Below are 19,881 nucleotides of genomic sequence, written 5' to 3'. Positions count from 1 at the left end.
TTTTGCAGGTGCTGCTTCTGAAAGAATTTTATCTTTGCATATGCCAGTGTTCATTTAAACATCTAATTTGTATTAGAAACATGTTACCGTATTGTAAGACGCCATCGATTGTAAGATGCACACTAATTTCAGTACCACCAACAGAAAAGAAAACCTAAGATGCACCTGCGATTCTAAGATGCACCCATTTTTAGAGATGTTTATATGGGGAAAAAAGTGTGTCTTAGAATCGAAGAAATAGGGTAAATCACTATTTAGCAATGTGCATAAAGTTGAGTTCTACAATCTAAAACATTCCAGATAAAGAAAGGGTGAAGAGACTTTCTGTAATTTCATAGGTTTGATAAAATTGGATGATTTTTAAATTGAAACCATCTGCACCCCTATTTTTAAAGGTCAGTTAAATCCCATGTTCCTTTAAAAAACAAACAAACATTGTTTAAAATGATATCTGAACATAATGCAGATGCACATTTCATGGTCCAAACTCATAGTTTCATAATTTTGATACACTCTATCAAACACTTTAATTATATTGGACATATTATTTCACATTAGTTCTATGTAGAAGCATGCATTTAGGGATGCATGAGAAATTCGTTTCAGTTCATTTTTGACCAGATTTTACCCAGTTCAGCCCTCTTGGAACCCAACACGGCACGGAAAAAAATTAGCGGTCAAAGTCTGTACATTTTAGAGCTTGCAATGCTATTCGTGGAACAACATAAAAAGTGTTTAAAAATGTGCACATTTGAAGTATGGGGATGATAAATTAACTACTTCTGAACGATGCATGCAAAGCTGCTTTTGCTTCCGGAATGTTCTGGGTAATTAGATTTCAAGTGCGTGATATTGCTAAATGTTCTTACATGAAACAGCAAAGAGAAATTTGTAAAATGTCACAATTATTCTCCTAAGCAGATATTGACTGGATTCAGATGACACAATAACCAATGGTAGGTTAAATAGTCAACGGTGGGTTAAATAGTGAATGGTTGGTTATTGCATTGTCTGTTGGGACTGTTTCACTCCACAGTTGGTTATTCGACAGAAATAACGAAGGCAAATAACAAAACACTGTGCAGAGTTGATTATTTGGACAACTGTTGGTTATCATGTCATGTGTCAGACACCTTTGACTATTTTGTCACACACAGTTGGTTATTTGTAGTGACTACAGAGTCCGCTGGCAAGAGTGGCCAAAGCGTGGCTGCTGATCTAGTCCAGCCAGCAGAATTCACAGTGGCTGATGGGATACCAGCAAGAAGACTGAGGTGGGGGAGAGGGCCGGGGATCATAGAATCATAGAATCATAGAATAGCAGAGTTGGAAGGGGCTGCAAGGCCATCGAGTCCAACCCCCTGCTCAATGCAGGAATTTGTCAGGCATCCCTGACAGATGGTTGTCCAGCTGCCTCTTGAAGGCCTCTAGTGTGGGAGAGCTCACCACCTCCCTAGGTAACTGATTCCATTGTCGTACTGCTCTAACAGTCAGGAAGTTTTTCCTGATGTCCAGTTGGAATCTGGCTTCCTTTAACTTGAGCCCGTTATTCTGCACTCTGGGAGGATCGAGAAGATATCCTGGCCCTCCTCTGTGTGACAACCTTTTAAGTATTTCAAGAGTGCTATCATGTCTCCCCTCAATCTTCTCTTCTCCAAGCTAAACATGCTCAGTTAATCAAACCCATTGTTGACTAATAGTCAACTCAACACTGGCCTTAATCCACATGGTTGATTATAATCATGTCATGTGGGGAGTACTGCTCGATAATCAACCATGGAGTTGACGGTTTACTCACCATTGACTATTGTGTTGTCTGAACGCAGCCATTAATTCTGTTGGGCAAAAGGCATGAGGGCTTCATGACCAAATGTCCAGAGTTATGTGCTTCTGGGTAGTATGAAGATTCTTTCCGTTAGCAAACACATATGTTATATTTGTTACGTCATTCAATTCCTATGAATGTTCTGGAAATATACGCATTATAAAAATGGAATTTCATCCAAACGTCAAACATTATACAGAGGCAAAGTTGAATTTACCAAGAAAAGCATGTGATTACTGCAGCTCCCTGATAAATGTTTTACATCTTAGCAAACTGTTCAATCATAGTAATTGTACAGCTTAACTATATAATATGTGAAATGATCCCAAGAGTTGAAAATCACTGTTCTATGCAAAAACGCACAATTGACTATTCACTATTCCAGGAGTAAATATCAGGTGATATTAAAGTTGATATTCTTGTGGTCTTCTTTATCCAGGTAAACCAGTCATGATTGTAACTGAATACATGGAGAATGGATCTTTGGATACCTTTTTAAAGGTAAGACCTGAAATGCATATAAACATCCAATTGCACACACCACTTACACATGCACAAGCACTTGTTTTGCCTTGTAGAAAAACAAGCATAGTTTCCTTCTAGAAATCATTCTTGCCAGTATGTAACCTATAGAATGTAGGATACCTTAAAATGTTAACTGCAGGGGCCTGGTTCGTTGGCACTGAAATCTGGAAAAAATTGCGAGAGGACATGGCAACAGGGCCTTAAGCGCAGGGCATGGAGGGAGCTCAGTGGTTTCCCTGATTTGCAGTTCCAATCAGCAAGCCTAACAACAATGGCTGGGTTCACACAACATGCTAACCCATTCAGTGTGGGTTCTTAGAATCATAGAATCATAGAATAGCAGAGTTGGAAGGGGCCTACAAGGCCATCGAGTCCAACCCCCTGCTCAATGCAGGAATCCACCCTAAAGCATCCCTGACAGATGGTTGTCCAGCTGCCTCTTGAAGGCCTCTAGTGTGGGAGAGCCCACCACCTCCCTAGGTAACTGGTTCCATTGTCGTACTACTCTAACAGTCAGGAAGTTTTTCCTGATGTCCAGCTGGAATCTGGCTTCCTTTAACTTGAGCCCGTTATTCCATGGACTGTGGATTATTGTGTTGTCTGAACGCAGCACATTTTTCGCAGGTTGGGTTATCGTATTGTCTGAACACAGTGTATTTTCCACGGGATTGCTTGTTAGCCATACAGTGTGGCTTGTTAACCACCCTGAACAACCCAACAATAACCCATGGCTTCTCAGTGTGGCTTGTTTGAGTAAAATAAACCATTTGTTGTTTATTTGTTCAGTCGCTTCTGACTCTTTGTGACTTCATGGACCAGCCCACACCAGAGCTTTCTGTCGGCCGTTGCCACCCCTAGCTCCCCCAAGGTCAAGTCTGTCACCTCCAGAATATCCTCCATCCATCTTGCCCTTGGTCGGCCCCTCTTCCTTTTGCCTTCCACTTTCCCTAGCATCAGCCTCTTCTCCAGGGTATCCTGTCTTCTCATTATGTGGCCAAAGTACTTCAGTTTTGCCTTTAATACCATTCCCTCAAGTGAGCAGTCTGGCTTTATTTCCTGGAGTATGGACTGGTTTGATCTTCTTGCAGTCCAAGGCACTCTCAGGATTTTCCTCCAACACCACAGTTCAAAAGCATCTCTCTTCCTTCGCTCAGCCTTCCTTATGGTCCAGCTCTCGCAGCCGTAGGTTACTACGGGGAATACCATTGCTTTAACTATGCGGACCTTTGTTGTCAGTGTGGTGTCTCTGCTCTTAACTATTTTATCAAGATTTGTCATTGCTCTCCTCCCAAGAAGTAAACGTCTTCTGATTTCCTGGCTGCAGTCAGCGTCTGCAGTAATCTTTGCACCCAGAAATACATGGTTAACAGGCCACTCTGCAGAAATGTGTCTTCCATTTGTAACTCTCCCGTGTTTTCCGACCACTTCTATCATTCTTCTTACTGCAGAAAACTTGTTAAGGAGAAAACAGATAGGAGAGCTGCGAAGTGTCTTCTAATTGGTTGTGCTAGGAGCTGTTTGTCTGGAAGCACTCCTTCAGAGGAATTCAATCACCGTGGGCTGTACCTCCTCTCCACATGTTAAAATTATTTTAGATATGGAGTCAAAACAACAGAGCAGCAATTTTTTAAAAATGCATAAACTAGATCCAAGTATTCTGAATAAGGCTTGTAAATGAGGCCTGTGATCAAGAGCATTTTGAGATACAGAATGCAGAGGTGCTGAATTTCTTTAAGCCTGGAGGCCAAATTCCATTTCGGAGAAGCTCTCAGGGACTGCATTCCAGTGGTGGGTGGAGCTGAAGATGACAGGAGGCGGGGCTGAAGGCAAAAGGGCAAGGCCGAAACACCAGCTTATTTTAGTTTAAAGCTCTTACTGCCAATAACTAAGCCTTAGGAGACAGGAGAGGCATTTCAGCCTTTTACAATGAGGAAAAAACGGCACAGGAAACCACCGAACAATCAATGGCTGGAGCAAAAATGGGGGAGTGGGAAAGGGGACTTGGCCATCTAGGGTAGTCCAGAGGGCCAGATTGGGACCCTAGGCCTCAGGTTCTGCACTCCTGCTCTATTGGCAATGAGTTCATTGCTGTTGCTCATGCTCAGAATCCTCCAAGTATACCTGCGTAGCCCAACCATTCTTTTGGGTGGGGTAGCTAATACCCTGGAAGACAGAAACAAACTTCAAAGTGATCCTGATAGGCTGGAGTGCTGGGCAGAAAACAACAGGATGAAATTTAATAGGGATAAATGCCAAGTTCTACATCTAGGAAATAGAAACCAAAGGCACAGTTACAAGATGGGGGATACTTGGCTCAGCAATACTACAAACGAGAAGGATCTTGGAATTGTTGTAGATCACAAGCTGAATGTGAGCCAACAGTGTGATATGGCTGCAAGAAAGGCAAATGCTATTTTGGGCTGCATTAATAAAAGTATAGCTTCCAAATCACGTGAGGTACTGGTTCCTCTCTATTCAGCCCTGTTTAGGCCTCATCTAGAGTATTGCGTCCAGTTCTGGGCTCCACAACTCAAGAAGGATGCAGTCAAGCTGGAGTGTGTTCAGAGGAGGGCAACCAGGATGATCAGGGGTCTGGAAACAAAGCCCTATGAAGAGAGACTGAAAGAACTGGGCATGTTTAGCCTGGAGAAGAGAAGATTGAGGGGAGACTTGATAGCAGTCTTCAAATACCTAAAAGCTTGTCACACAGAGGAGGGCCAGGATCTCTTCTCGATCCTCCCAGAGTGCAGGACACGGAATAACGGGCTCAAGTTACAGGAAGCCAGATTCCGGTTGGACATCAAGAAAAACTTCCTGACTGTTAGAGCAGTGCGACAATGGAACCAGTTACCTAGGGAGGTTGTGGGCTCTCCCACACTAGAGGCCTTCAAGAGGCAGCTGGACAAGCATCTGTCAGGGATGCTTTAGGGTGGATTCCTTCATTGAGCAGGGGGTTGGACTCGATGGCCTTGTAGGCCCCTTCCAACTCTGCTATTCTATGATTCTATGATTACTTCTTTCAAAAAATCCCAAACGTTGCTGTGCATACCTTGATGATCCCTCACAGCCACTCCCTGCCCTCCTACTTGACCTGCTTCGGTGGCCAACACAACCACCAGCAGGACAGCTGCTTTATGAATAGGGGGGAGGGTCCACATACAAGCTCCTGGTTTCTTGGGAGTTGTGCTGTTGGAATAATGCAAAGATAAAACTGATATTTCCAGGATCAATGACTAAACTTCCATCAATGGCTGAACTTCCATTTTCAGGGTTTCACCCAATTGCTTGACTTTTTCATTCTCTGTTGTGATTTTTGCAGAAGAACGACGGGCAGTTCACCGTAATTCAGCTGGTCGGCATGCTTCGAGGGATAGCATCTGGAATGAAGTACTTGTCCGACATGGGCTACGTGCACCGAGACTTGGCGGCCAGAAATATCCTAATCAACAGCAACTTAGTGTGTAAAGTGTCTGACTTTGGTCTCTCCAGAATTCTTGAAGATGATCCTGAAGCTGCCTACACAACCAGAGTAAGTTCCTGGTGAATCAACAGCAATGAATGGGTTGAAGAGATAGAGAAAAGAGTGGGAAAGCACGAATCCAATTCCAGATGTTCTCCCAGTAAGCTGCCACATGGTCTTTGCTGCCCAGTTGTAAGCCATTGGGTGGGAGTAGGGTCCTTGAATCAGGGCCTCCAGTAGCCGGTTTTCAGGGCCTCCTAAGCCCTCAACAGAGTGGATAGATTAGGCTTGATGGATCAAGGGTGCCCTCTAGGCTGCAATTCTATTTTAAATACAACCCAATGACTCCACAGGCCAACAGCCACACCAGATCTTATAAAAGTCTCACATCCAAGTCAGCTCCTCTCCACGAAAGCTTATGCCATAATAAATATGACAGTCTTTAAAGTGCCACAAGACTCTTAGTTGTTTTGTCCCATTGAGTAGCCACCCAGACTTCCATGCTGTCTCTCGACTGGCCTCCCTAGCTCTGAACACCAGCCTGCCTCCAGCCACATTATAAATAATTATGATTTTCTGCCTGTGGCCCTGTGGATCCTTGTTTGCTTGTTACAGACATCTCCACCCACCCCTGCTTCCCTTGCTGCCTGCCCTGGAGCTTGGTTGAGACCGGACACCAATGTACAACTGCTTCTGGTTGAGGGTAACATTTCTTCCGTGGGGAAAAAGACAGTGTGAATGTTCTCCCCCTCGATTTCCCCTGGCTCCTCTTGCTTCAGTGCTAACTCTCCCACCCTATTGGTGCTGCTTCATTTTCCTGAATCAGTCAAAAGGGTAGTCCAACCAGTCAGGGATCGTGTCATGAAGGGGATGATGTCACAATGTTATGTCAGATGGCCTGGTGTTACTAGATGTCAGCAACTGCAATCCCAATCCATCAGGTGTGGTCATAGGATACCATCACTGAGGGGCAATCATTTGTTTCACTTTTCCCCGTTTCTACCGTACAGTGAAGATTTCAGTGTCTGCAGTGGAAATCAGGCTGCGTAGCAAATAATGGTTGCTCAAGTATCAGTATTTCTTTGTTAAACTGAACATGTAGATTGTTATGGGCTTGACCTTTGCCAACTCTCTTATCCTTTACTGCTCAGAATGCATAGCGTGTGCGTCATTAACCTCCGGATTTTGTTGACATGCAGCCTTGACCTGAAAATGGTGCGGCGGCATTTCCATATGATGTAGTCCGCTGCGCTGGAGAGCATGCTGGGCTGATGGCTTGATTGTTTGGATTTTCCCCCACCAGCTACCATGACCTAATTGAGATGTGAATTCTATACGTGTTCTGGTGTTCAAATGAAATTTAAACAAGCCTTCAGGACAGGCAATTAGTAGTCAGCCTGCAGGCAGGTATAGAGTGAGATAATGTGGAAAGAGGCTTTCATGCTCTCAAAACAAATTTACATTAGGAATTCTACATCTCTTTCCCACCCCAGTCAGGACAGGGAAATGGTTTCCCTTGGCACTCTGAGAAAGCCTGTGGATTTTTTTAAAAAATGCACTCTATTTTTCTTCCCAGGGAGGGAAAATCCCGATCCGGTGGACAGCCCCAGAAGCGATCGCCTTTCGCAAATTCACCTCTGCCAGCGATGTCTGGAGCTATGGGATTGTGATGTGGGAAGTAGTGTCGTACGGGGAGAGACCTTACTGGGAGATGACCAATCAGGATGTAAGTACTGCAGTTCCCTTCGCTACGAGAAAACGGTTCAGGTATCAACGCAGGATGTTCCGCATAGGTTCGTGATTTTCTGACCTTGATCTTAAAATCCAGTATTTGCTGTCGCAGATCAGTGTCCCAAGGCTGCGGCAGATGTGAAAATATTATTGTTGAATGCATGAGTGGGGGCACAGGGAGAGAGAGAAGCAACCAGCGAATGATCAAGGAAGGAAGCTTCACGTGTGATGTACAGCAACGGTTCCGTTCATGCTTTATTGCTGTCTGGGCTTCTGAATGGTGACATGCAAGTTAAGCTGCTTTGTGCCCTGTTCAAATCAGGGCCTCAAGGGGACTGATCTGGAGCATCCATTTGGCAGGCCTTAGCAGTTCAAGGGCTGGATCGGCTCTCAGCCCAAGCCAGAGCTGGCATCACTGGCCTGGCGTCCGTGGGTAGCTGCCAGGGCCCACTGTTGCCATCTAAGCCCTCCATTCTGACACAAAAAACGTCCCAGCACCCTAAGCAGTGCTGACTGGGCTGTGTCTGTCCATCATTTTAAATCTCCTACAGTTCCCTGGAGCAATGTTACGTTGAGGTCATGGTGGGGAATTAAAATGCTGGCTAGACCCAGCTGCCCAGTTCTTCTTGGAGTGCTGCTGTTCCCACCACCACCACCACCACCACCAGATAAGCCCTGATGGGAGCTCACCGGAGGGCACCTTGCCCAGGCAGTTCTCAAACCTGGACGTGACCGTGGTCCAAGCTCTTGGGGAAGGTGGATGCTTCTTTAAGAGGGGCCTGACCTCAGAGGAGCAGGGATTTAAAGGGACAGAACCTGATATATTCACCCCTGCCTTAAGTAGTAGAGCACGGGTGCAAAATGTGCAGCCCACCATGCCGTTTCTGACAGCCCATCAGACCCCCTAGACCTGGTGTCAAAAATATTGCGGCTGCGCCCCCTGAAATTTCCTTTGCTAGCACGAGCAAGTGAACCTCTTCCATACCTCCAGTGTCTGCTGAGGGACTTCTCAGCAGAGATCAGAGAAGAAGAAGAGATTCCCTTGCTAGTGCCAAGGAAAATAACTGTGGGTGGGTGTAGGCGTGTTTGCCCCTTCCCAAATGCACCTCCCGATGCAGCCCTCAGGGCCAAAAAGGTTGTGCGCCCCTGACCCAGAGCTTTTGACTGAGGTTTTATTTATTTATTTATTTATTTATTACATTTTTATACCGCCCAATAGCCGAAGCTCTCTGGGCGGTTCACAAAAATTAAAACCACAGTAAAACACCCAACAGTTTAAAACACAATTACGAAATACAGTATAAAAAGCGCAACCAGGATAAAACCACACAGCAAAGTTGATATAGGATTAAAATACAGAGTTAAAACAGTAAAATTTAAATTTAAGTTAAAATTAAGTGTTAAAATACTGAGTGAATAAAAAGGTCTTCAGCTGGCGACGAAAGCAGTACAGTGTAGGCGCCAAGCGGACCTCTCTGGGGAGCTCGTTCCACAACCGGGGTGCCACAGCGGAGAAAGCTGTTTCTCATGAGGAGACTGAACCCCTCACCGTGGGAGCAGAGCCAGGCTTTGGGCTCTCTTCCTCTGGATGGTCTCCAAAGTCAGATCTATACCAAGCAGGATATTGTACTGTGAAAGCAGTATGAAAGTAGTATATAAGAGGCAGGAGCCACACGACTGCTTTATAGCCATATTGAAGTGCACTGACAACTGTTGGGACCCATAAGACACATGCCATATACCGCTGTCATACCGCCTTCATAGGGCTGTATCCTGCTTGGTGTAGATCTAGCTCAAGAGTGCTTTTACCCAGACTGGCCCTGCGTCTGTGGAATCCCTGGGGTAGGTTTCCATTGACCCACATCTGTAGAGAGTTGCTTTGCCAGCATGTAGCTATCCAGGATGGCTGAGTTCTGGGATAATCATGCAGTGCACAGCACTGGGTTGGGTGGACATTTTAAATCACTTTGAGGGGATATGTGTGTACCAGGCAAGTGATATCAGCGGTACAGGAAGGCAGCTATTATCTGTGAAAATCCGGGAAAGATTTCACGCATCCCTAACTAGCCCAGCAAAGCAGCAGCTGTGTTGCAGAAAGCTGGGGAAATGCTCCCGCTTTCTCTGTGCTGCCTCTTTTGTTGCTAGGCCTTTCATTTCAGCAGCAAAAACACACTTTGCAATGAAGTGAAACAACGAAGGCCGGACAGGTTCCCTTGGCAGAAACATTGTCGTCCCATGAATGGGGCTTAATTCAGCATCCATCAGTATTATTTTTAAGGATGAAGGGCTGTCATGGGATGAATGCATTTTTATTACTCAATTCAGAAACACTGACAGACTCACACGGCTTAATCCCCCGGGGCCAGGCCTAGCGCTAACCAGCGTGATTCCTCTGGGAAAAGCGAGGAGGCTGTGTGGTCTATTTGATAGTGTTTGAGCAGGCTGGATCCACATTCGACCTCAGCCCATGAATGAGTCTTAGGGGAGTGTACACACACTCTCTAAATCTGGATTAGTTACTCTTTTCAACATGCCTTCAATCGCCCTTTTATATTCCCGGTCAGGGCGCAGATAACAGCGTGGATCTCCCCACCACTCGTTCAGTTCAGACTAACAAATGGGAATGGGAATTTTAATGCACATTAATAATTGTCAGTAGAGGTCCAGGTTTGCTAGTTACTCTGAATTAATTACAGAAGCGTGAAAGGGTGTGCTCTTCAGGCGTACCATTTCAGATGCCATTATTTCTCACATGTCTCAGGTTATTTATAGGTATAATTTTAAGCACAATAAATGCTCTTAAAATATCTTGCAGATATTTTTTTTAAAAGAATTATTTTTGAATATATCCTAGAGCAAGCAGTTTGACACTTGCTATTAATCTCAACCCTCACTTTTTCCAGAAAGCCTTTGGAACGAACGATATCCTATTGTATCTAAGACAAAGAATGTGTAATTGAAATAATCGGATATTCTTTCAACTGTGGTCAAACATGTTCTTTGTAAAGCACCATGTACATAGGTGGTGCTATATCAATGTCATCTGCATGCCCCCCCCCCCCACAAAAATCTCTTCCTCTTCCCAATCTCCTGCCCTGCCCCACCCACCGTCCTGGTGATCATAAAATCATAGAATCATAGAATAGCAGAGTTGGAAGGGGCCTACAAGGCCATCGAGTCCAACCCCCTGCTCAATGCAGGAATCCACCCTAAAGCATCCCTGACAGATGGGTGTCCAGATGCCTCTTGAAGGCCTCTAGTGTGGGAGAGCCCACAACCTCCCTAGGTAACTGGTTCCATTGTCGTACTGCTCTAATAGTCAGAACGTTTTTCCTGATGTCCAGCTGGAATTGGGCTTCCTGTAACTTGAGCCCATTATTCCGCGTCCTGCACTCTGGGAGGATTGAGAAGAGATCCTGGCCCTCCTCTGTGTGACAACCTTTTAAGTATCTGAAGAGTGCTATCATGTCTCCCCTCAATCTTCTCTTCTCCAGGCTAAACATGCCCAGTTCTTTCAGTCTCTCTTCATAGGGCTTTGTTTCCAGACCCCTGATCTTCTGTATGTGGCTGTGGTTCCTTTCCATGCTCTGATCCATTGTTTCCTCCTGTATATATCTCCATATTTAATTACTTTGATTTACATTCTGTTTTACCCAGAAGGCTTGATGCAGCTTACATTTTTAACGTATCTCCTGGTGCATGCAGAGGCTACCCTTCATCCATCCCGACTCCTCAAACCTTAGGATACTCTTTTAAGAAATTATACTGTAAGCAACAAATTAAAAACCGTTTTAGGCAGCCTGAAACAAATGCCTTTTTCTCTTTTATATCATGTGAATTTAAAAGTTCACTCTTGCCCATCCAAAATAACATAATGGTTAATGTTATTGCGCTGGTCTTACTGTATTTATTTATCGTTACATTTCTTTACTGCCCAATAGCTGAAAACCGTAAAATACAACATGATAAAATACAATATCAAAGTTTAAAGGTTTAAAACTTAAGTATAAAAAAATAAATAAAAACCAAATCAAACCTAGCAGCAGTGCGAAGATTTAAATACAGTAGCAGACTTAAAACAACATTAAGACAAGACTAAAATGCTGGGGAAATAAGGACTTCACCTGGCACCAAAAAGAGCACAACATAAACTTTATCTATGGAGGGAGCATTGCTATGGCCCATAGACAGAGTGGCCCCATTCAGAAGACATCTTAAACCATGGCTTTAACCATGGTGGTTAAGCCAGAAAGCTGGGCTGTGTTCAGAAGACACCTTAAACCACGGCTTATTTATTTTATTTATTTTATTTATTTATTTATTACATTTTTATACCACCCAATAGCCGAAGCTCTCTGGGCATTTCACAAAAATTAAAACCACAAAAAACATCCAACAGGTTAAAAACACAATTACGAAATACAGTATAAAAAGCGCAACCAGGATAAAACCACACAGCAAAGTTGATTATAAGATTAAAATACAGAGTTAAAACAGTAAAATTTAAATTTAAGTTAAAATTAAGTGTTAAAATACTGAGTGAATAAAAAGGTCTTCAGCTGGCGACGAAAGCAGTACAGTGTAGGCGCCAGGCAGACCTCTCTGGGGAGCTCGTTCCACAACCGGGGTGCCACAGCGGAGAAAGCCCTCCTCCTAGTAGCCACCTGCCTCACTTCCTTTGGCAGGGGCTCACGGAGAAGGACCCCTGAGGATGACCTTAGGGTCTGGGCAGGTACATATGGGAGGAGGCATTCCTTCAGATAACCTGGCCCCAAGCCGTTTAGGGCTTTAAATGTCAATACCAGCACTTTGAATTGGGCCCGGACCTGGACTGGCAGCCAATGAAGCTGGAAAAGGACTGGCGTAATGTGATCTCGTCGGCCAGTCCCTGTTAGTAAACGGGCTGCCCTGTTTTGTACCAGCTGAAGCTTCCGGACCGTTTTCAAAGGCAGCCCCACGTATAACGCATTGCAGTAATCCAAGCGAGAGGTTATCAGAGCATGGATAACTGTAGCTAGGCTATCTCTGTCCAGATAAGGGCATAGTTGGTATATCAACCTAAGCTGATAAAAGGTGCTCTTTGCCACTGAGTTCACCTGTGCCTCAAGTGACAGTTCTGGATCCAAGAGCACCCCCAAACTACGGACCCGATCCTTTAGGGGGAGTGCAACCCCGTCCAGGACAGGGCAAACATCACCTCGCCGGACAGATGAACCACCCGCTAACAGTACCTCCGTCTTGTCTGGATTGAGTCTCAGTTTGTTAGCCCTCATCCAGTCCATTACCGTGCTCAGGCACTGGTTCAGAACAGTCACTGCCTCACCTGAGTTTGATGAAAAGGAAAGGTAGAGCTGGGTATCATCCGCATATTGATGACACCTCAGTCCACATCTCCGGATAACCTCCCCCAGCGGCTTCATGTATATGTTAAACAGCATAGGGGATAAGATAGAGCCCTGTGGAACCCCATGGCTTAGGAGCCACGGCACAGAGCAATAATCCCCCAGCACCACCTTCTGGAATCGGCCATCCAAGTAGGAGCGGAACCACTGCAACGCAGTACCTCCAACTCCCAGCTCAGACAACCTATCCAGAAGGATACCATGGTCGATGGTATCGAAGGCCGCTGAGAGGTCCAGGAGAACCAACAGGGTCGCACTCCCCCTGTCTCTCTCCCGACAGAGGTCATCCCACAGGGCGACCAAGGCAGTTTCCGTTCCAAAACCAGGCCTGAAACCCGATTGAAATGGATCTAGATAATCCGTTTCATTCAAGAGTGCCTGGAGTTGTCCTGCAACCACCCGCTCAAGCAGCTTGCCCAGGAAAGGGATATTAGCCACCGGCCTGTAGTTGTTAACGTCCTCCGGGTCCAGGTTAGGCTTCTTCAGGAGTGGTCTAATTACCGCCTCTTTTAAAGAGGCCGGCACCACTCCCTCTCTCAAGGAGGCATTTACAACCTCCTGGACCCAGCCGGCGATCCCCTCCTTATTTGATGTAATGAGCCAAGAGGGGTAAGGGTCAAGCACACAGGTGGTCGACCGGACTTGGCCAAGCACCTTGTCCACATCCTCAGGCCTCACTAACTGAAACTCATCCAATAAAACTGGCCCAGATGGCACTCCGAACGCCTCTACTAGTAGAGCTGCATTAAGTGTGGTGTCCAATTCATGACGAATCTGAGCGACTTTATCTTCAAAGTGCCGTGCAAACTCGTCACAGCGTGCTACCGAGGGTTCCACCATCTCTCGCCCTGGCCCAGAGTGTAACAGGCCGCGAACCACCCGGAAAAGCTCCGCCGGACGACACTGAGAAGACGCAATGCTGGTGGAAAAGAACTGCCTCTTTGCCACCCTCACCGCCACAGAGTAGGCTCGATAGTGAGCTCTAACCCGTGTTCGATCAGACCCAGCACGAGTTTTCCTCCACCTGCGTTCTAGCCGTCTCCCCTCTTGCTTCATTGCCCTCAGCTCAGGTGTATACCAAGGAGCTGACCGGGCTCTGCTCAGAGGGAGAGGACGCTTGGGCGCGATCGTGTCAACCGCCCAAGTCATCTCTGCATTCCACAGAGCGACCTGGGCTTCGACAGGAGCACCGGCCATATCAGCAGGAAAATCCCCCAGAGCCCTCTGGAATCCATCGGAGTCCATTAGCCCCCAGGGGCGGACCATTTTAATAGGCCCCCCACCCTTGCAGAGGGGAAAGGCCGCCGAGAGTCTAAACCTCAGTAGGAAGTGATCCAACCATGACAAGGGGGTAGATGTTAGTTCCCCCACTTCCAGATCACCATCCTCCTGCCCAGTCGAGAAAACCAGATCAAGCGTGTGTCCCTTTGCATGTGTTGGGCCGATGACATGTTGAGACAGCCCCATGGTTGTCATGGCAGCCATGAAGTCCTGAGCCGCTCCGGATACAGCAGCCTCGGCATGGAAGTTGAGATCCTCCAGAACCATCATCCTGGGGGTCCTCAACACCAGGTCCGAGACAACCTCCGTCAGCTCAGGCAGGGAGACTGTGGGGCAGCGGGGTGGACGGTACACCAGCAGAATCCCTAATCTGTCTCGAGTACCCAACACACAGTACAAACACTCCAGACCTGCACTCGACTGAACAGGAAGCCTAGAGAGGGAGATTGTATTCCTATAGACCACAGAAACCCCCCCTCCCCGGCCCTCGAGTCTGTGCTGGTGCTGTACCGAGTACCCAGGAGGGCAGAGCTGGGTGAGAGCAACCCCTCCCAGTTCACCCACCCAGGTCTCAGTGATGCATACCAGGCCAGCCCCCTCATCCACAATCAGATCATGGATGAGAGAGATTTTGTTTTGGACTGACCTGGCATTCAGCAGCGGCACCACCAGACCCGAGAGCAAGCTGATAAGGCCACCAGGAACCATCTGGTTGGGGGAAGGACTAGAAGAGGGGATAGCTGTAAGGAATCCGAGTTTCCCTCCCCATTCCAGCTGGTGTGGAGAGAACCACGCCAGCTGCTTTTCCGAGCTTGCAAAAGTGACCTCAGAGAGGAGGGAAAGGGGGCGGTTCTGTGGGCAGGGAGAGGAGGAGACTGGGGAGGCTGGCTGATGATCTGTCCTTGGGCCTCCCCAGCTTCCTCTCTTACCACTCTGACAGGCCCCAGCTAGACAAGCAAAAAAGCCTGTCTAGCCAAAATACGGAGCGGGTGGAGCATGGAATTGAAGATTTTCTCCGCCACTTCTCCCACTCTGAGTTGGATGGTTCTGAGTTCAGAAACTTATGGCCATCCCGCTAGGATTGCACCTAAAGCCACATTTAAAGTCTTCAAGACCAATGGCAGGATATACATTTGTTAATAAGTAATAATTAAATAATTTTCCATCTACTTATCTCATCATATCATATTTATATATAAAAGGAAGTGTTTGCATGCCCTTATGGGACTCAAAAAGACATACATTTGATTATTATGAAACTTTTAGGATTTGTTCTACTTTTGCCTGGGATGGTTTTAGGCCTCGTGAAAATGTCATCCACCTTCTTGAAACAATCTTTTTTTAAAAAAAGTTTTACTGCTTCAGTACCATTTGATTGAATTCAACCAAACTTTGCATCATGATTCCTGGTTGTGCTTTTTATATTGTATTTTGTATTTGGGTTTTTAGATTGTTGGATGTTTTATTATGTTCTTAATGGTTTTAATTTTTGTGAACCGCCCAGAAAGCTTCGGCTATTGGGCGGTGTAAAAATGTAATAAATAAAATAAATAAATAAATAAATGATTCAACACTGCAGCAAATAGATTTTCGCCATACTAAATTGTATCCGCCCTCCTGAAACAAAATGGCAGTCAAAGTTTTTATAAATTTATAGCTTCAATACCATTTGATCGATCTCAACCAAAGTTGGCATGATGATTCAACACTGCAGCAAGCAAATTTTAACCTTACATTTTAACCATATGATTATCTATCACCCTAAAAGAGGGTGTGTCTCTGTCCATCTGTCCCTCATTGCCATGGCCTCAAGACCATGAAAGCTAGACACCTGAAATGTGGCACGTATACTAAGGTGACCTTATGAATATGGACTTCAGAGTTATCATGTTTTTAAAACACATTAATTTTAATTAATTTGTGTGACCTTGTGGTTGAAGCTTGCAGTTAAGATTTTCAACCACAAAGGGCAGACTTCACTCCCAAGCATATAGTTTGATAGATTAGTAGGTTGAGGGACACAGTTATATGCGCAACCCTCCCCTCGCTTTGGGGCCGCTCCCTTCAGGGACAGACCTCTCACCCAGAAGGCTATGGGGTGCACCTTGGCAGGGGCTGTGCATAGGGGTGCCAGCAGGAATGCCTTCACTCAGGCGGGTGGGCACAGTGTGTCAACTATGATGGCTGTGTAAGTTTGCTTGAAGGTGTCAGTGTATCCATGCAAAGCCAGGTTTGTTCATTAGTAGACTTCAGAAATACCTGTCCTCTCTTGGCAAGTGGCCAGAGGACACTGCTGTGCTAAGCATGACCATCTGGGTTTTATGGACCGTATTATGACACGGAGACATTGGTGTCATTGCATGCTCATCAGGAGAGGCTTGTTTGCTATTGGTAATCCTTGTCATGTTCAAAACAAATGCCGGTGTGACCCTGATGGCCTCCTTGCTGGTTCCTAGGGGTGCCCTGATCCAAGGTCAGGAGTACAGGAAATTAACTATAATACCAGTTATAATTTTTATAAACTGGTTAAGTTATATTTCACATGTATATATCACCCAGCGTCCATGAAGCTCAAAACGGTATGCATAAAATTAATCTGTTTTATCTCGTTGAGGAATTGCTAATGGCTGAACAGCCTTCTCCCCGAAAAACCTGCAACATTTTTCAAAGTACACAAGTTTTCAGACCTTTATTTGTGTGGACAGCAGAGTTACCATTTGAATGTTTCATCTACAGAGATCTAGCTGTTGCTTTTTCAAAGGCCTTCTTGTCAGCTGTTTAAATGTGCTGGTGAAAACAATTTGCACTGAGGAAGGATGTTCTGGAATCTACTTTGTCCTCCCTTAGGTGATTAAAGCTGTTGAAGAAGGGTATCGCTTGCCAAGTCCCATGGACTGCCCGGCTGCTCTGTATCAGCTTATGCTGGATTGCTGGCAGAAGGACCGGAACAGCAGGCCCAAGTTTGATGAAATTGTCTGCATGTTGGACAAGCTCATCCGGAATCCCAGCAGCCTGAAAACGTTGGTGAATGCATCAAGCAGGTACAAAATCCAACCCTGAATCCATGCTATGTCATGCTTCTGTCGTTGTGCTAGGATTCTCTAATCTGATGAAATACCGCACCTTTTTATCATTGCCCAAATAACTTCTCCAAACTGTCTTTCCTTCTGACTTGGACACAAATGAAATATAGGTGATCAACCCCTAGTTATGCTGTGATTCCAACTGAAATTTATTAAAAAATAAATAAACTAGAGGTGGCTGCCCATTAGAAATTATCTGTTCATATTTCTATGGGAGGGACCTTTTTGAATTTCAGTGAGCTGAAAACTTTTCAGTAGTGAGGGGCAGGATTTACATTAAGGTTCAAGCATCCTTACTGTAGAGTATTGCGTCCAGTTCTGGGCTCCACAATTCAAGAAAGACGCAGACAAGCTGGAGCGTGTTCAGAGGAGGGCAACCAGGATGATCAGGGGTCTGGAAACAAAGCCCTATGAAGAGAGACTGAAAGAACTGGGCATGTTTAGCCTGGAGAAGAGAAGATTGAGGGAGACATGATAGCACTCTTCAAATACTTCAAAAGTTGTCACACAGAGGAGGGCCAGGATCTCTTCTTGTTCATCCCAGAGTGCAGGACATGGAATAATGGTCTCAAGTTACAGGAAGCCAGATTCCGGCTGGACATCAGGAAAAACTTCCTGACTGATAGAGCAGTACGACAATGGAACCAATTACCTAGGGAGGCCATGGGCTCTCCCACACTAGAAGCATTCAAGAGGCATCTGGACAGCCAACTGTCAGGGATGCTTTAAGGTAGATTCCTGCAGTGAACAGGGGGTTGGACTTGATGGCCTTATAGGTCCCTTCCAACTCTAGTATCCTATGATTCTATGATCCCTAAAACAACCCCTTAAAAGCTTTCTATGGCTTTTTAAAATTATAGACATATGGGGATTCTCACTAAGAGCGCTTGTGTATGTGTGCACGCACACATGCATGTGGAGGACCTGAGAGAGCCAAGGGTGGAGAAAGGCAGTCCACACGGTGTGGGCCAATTGCCCTGACACGTGCCAATGGCCCTCAGCCCTTCAAAGGTGACAGAGCCATACTTCCATGGCTTGTAAGAGATGGCAGTGAAGATGGAGGAAGCAGGAAGATAACCTGAATTGGGAGCTTGATTTAGGGGCCAGAAGCAGCCTGGACAGAGAGGATTCCCCTGGAGCTTGGTTGACTAACTGGAAGCTGAGCCGAGGAGGAGGAGGAGGTATTTATAATGCCCTCGTCTCTATGTGGAGCCTCAAATGGGAAGCCAGAGCCATGAACTCTACGTTCTTTAACAGATTAATCGTAATGATTCCTGCACCAGTATTAAAGCCAGATAATGGAGTGGCATCAATTGGAATAGCTCTACTGAGAAACATCTGGATTTTTATCAAAGCGAGGCATTTTCTTGGAGTCATTGATCAGAAAGCATGAGGAGGAATAACAGGGTGCAGAACTCTTTTTGTTGGGGACAGAGTGCATTACCCATTTTGAATTAGCCAGTGGCGTCTACTGGAAATGCCGATATGCCTGTGTACTATCTCTGTCTTTCGCTCCATCTAGGTGTACATATTCAGTGAATGGGAATTTGTTTAATTTAAACCTGGAGTCCACAGAGTCTCCCCAGAGGCTTTGGGGCCGAGGCAAGAGTGTTGGAAGCAAGCCTGTACAGCATGTGACCATCAAGCCAAATGCAGCCTAGGACTGTGAAGGCAAGCAGGGTTGTTAAGCACCTAGCAGGCTGTTATGCTCAGCCCACTCCTTCGAGCAGAGAGACGATCCAGGGCTACAGTTCTTACGTGGGCTTGATTTCCTTTGGAAGGAGGTCACTGGAGGATTATGGTGTTTTGCAGTATTTGATTTTATTTGCAGATATACAGGTTAAGCATCAGTAGACGCACAGCTTAACTTGCTGACAAAAAGCAAACTCCACTGCCCAGCATGAGATAGCCAGAGAGAACTCCCCAAAAGGCACTCTCCAGTCCTTGCCCCCCCGTGTGTCTCCCCCACATATGATAGTCTGTCCCCCTTGGTCCCTTTTCTATTAACACTCCTTTGTCAAGTTGAAAACTGTGGGCCAGGTATTGCCTTAAGTAGGGCAACCCACAGACTTGCTTTGCACGACAGAACAACCCACGGTGGGGCTATCAGCGTTGTTTGTGGCAGAGTGGCTTGCTATGACATGTGAACCTGGCACGTTGTCTTGCACATGGCTTGTCAAAAAGGGCTACAGAGCTGCCTGGCAAGAGCGGCAAAAATCTGGTACCTCCTTGCGATCTTATGTGTAGTAGTTACTATGAGTAAGCGCAGTACTTACTGTGCTTTAGCAAATTTGGGCACATTTCCCTGATATTCTTTTTAAAACAACAACAAATGGATGAAATAAACGCCACTCTGCTGATGAGCTTAATTTGAGGGCTGCTTATTGTGACATGAGTCTCATGTGGCGCAGAGAGGTAAAGCAGCACTTCTGAAGCCAAAACTCTCCCCAAGGCCTGAGTTTGATCCCGGCGGAAGCTGGTTTCAGGCAGCCGGTTCGGGTCGATTCAGCCTTCCATCCTCCCGAGGTCGGTAAAATGAGTACCCAGTTAACTGGGGGAAAGGGAATAACGGCC

General features: G+C 45.9%; 1 protein-coding gene across 1 annotated transcript in view; it reads left to right on the top strand.

The window, feature by feature from the left end:
* The window catches only part of EPHA5 (EPH receptor A5), a 362,633-nt gene that overhangs the window by 323,541 nt on the left and 19,211 nt on the right, over window positions 1-19,881 (top strand). Inside the window, exons 12-15 of the mRNA XM_063131415.1 lie at window positions 2,265-2,326; window positions 5,670-5,879; window positions 7,387-7,536; window positions 17,072-17,265. Coding sequence (XP_062987485.1) covers window positions 2,265-2,326; window positions 5,670-5,879; window positions 7,387-7,536; window positions 17,072-17,265 — 616 coding nt within the window. The remainder of the gene's footprint in view (window positions 1-2,264; window positions 2,327-5,669; window positions 5,880-7,386; window positions 7,537-17,071; window positions 17,266-19,881) is intronic.

This window comes from Elgaria multicarinata, chromosome 1 (assembly GCF_023053635.1).
Source record: "Elgaria multicarinata webbii isolate HBS135686 ecotype San Diego chromosome 1, rElgMul1.1.pri, whole genome shotgun sequence".
NCBI lineage: Eukaryota > Metazoa > Chordata > Lepidosauria > Squamata > Anguidae > Elgaria > Elgaria multicarinata.
Note: the sequence above shows the minus strand (reverse complement) of the source record. Positions and strands in the feature narration are given on the sequence as shown.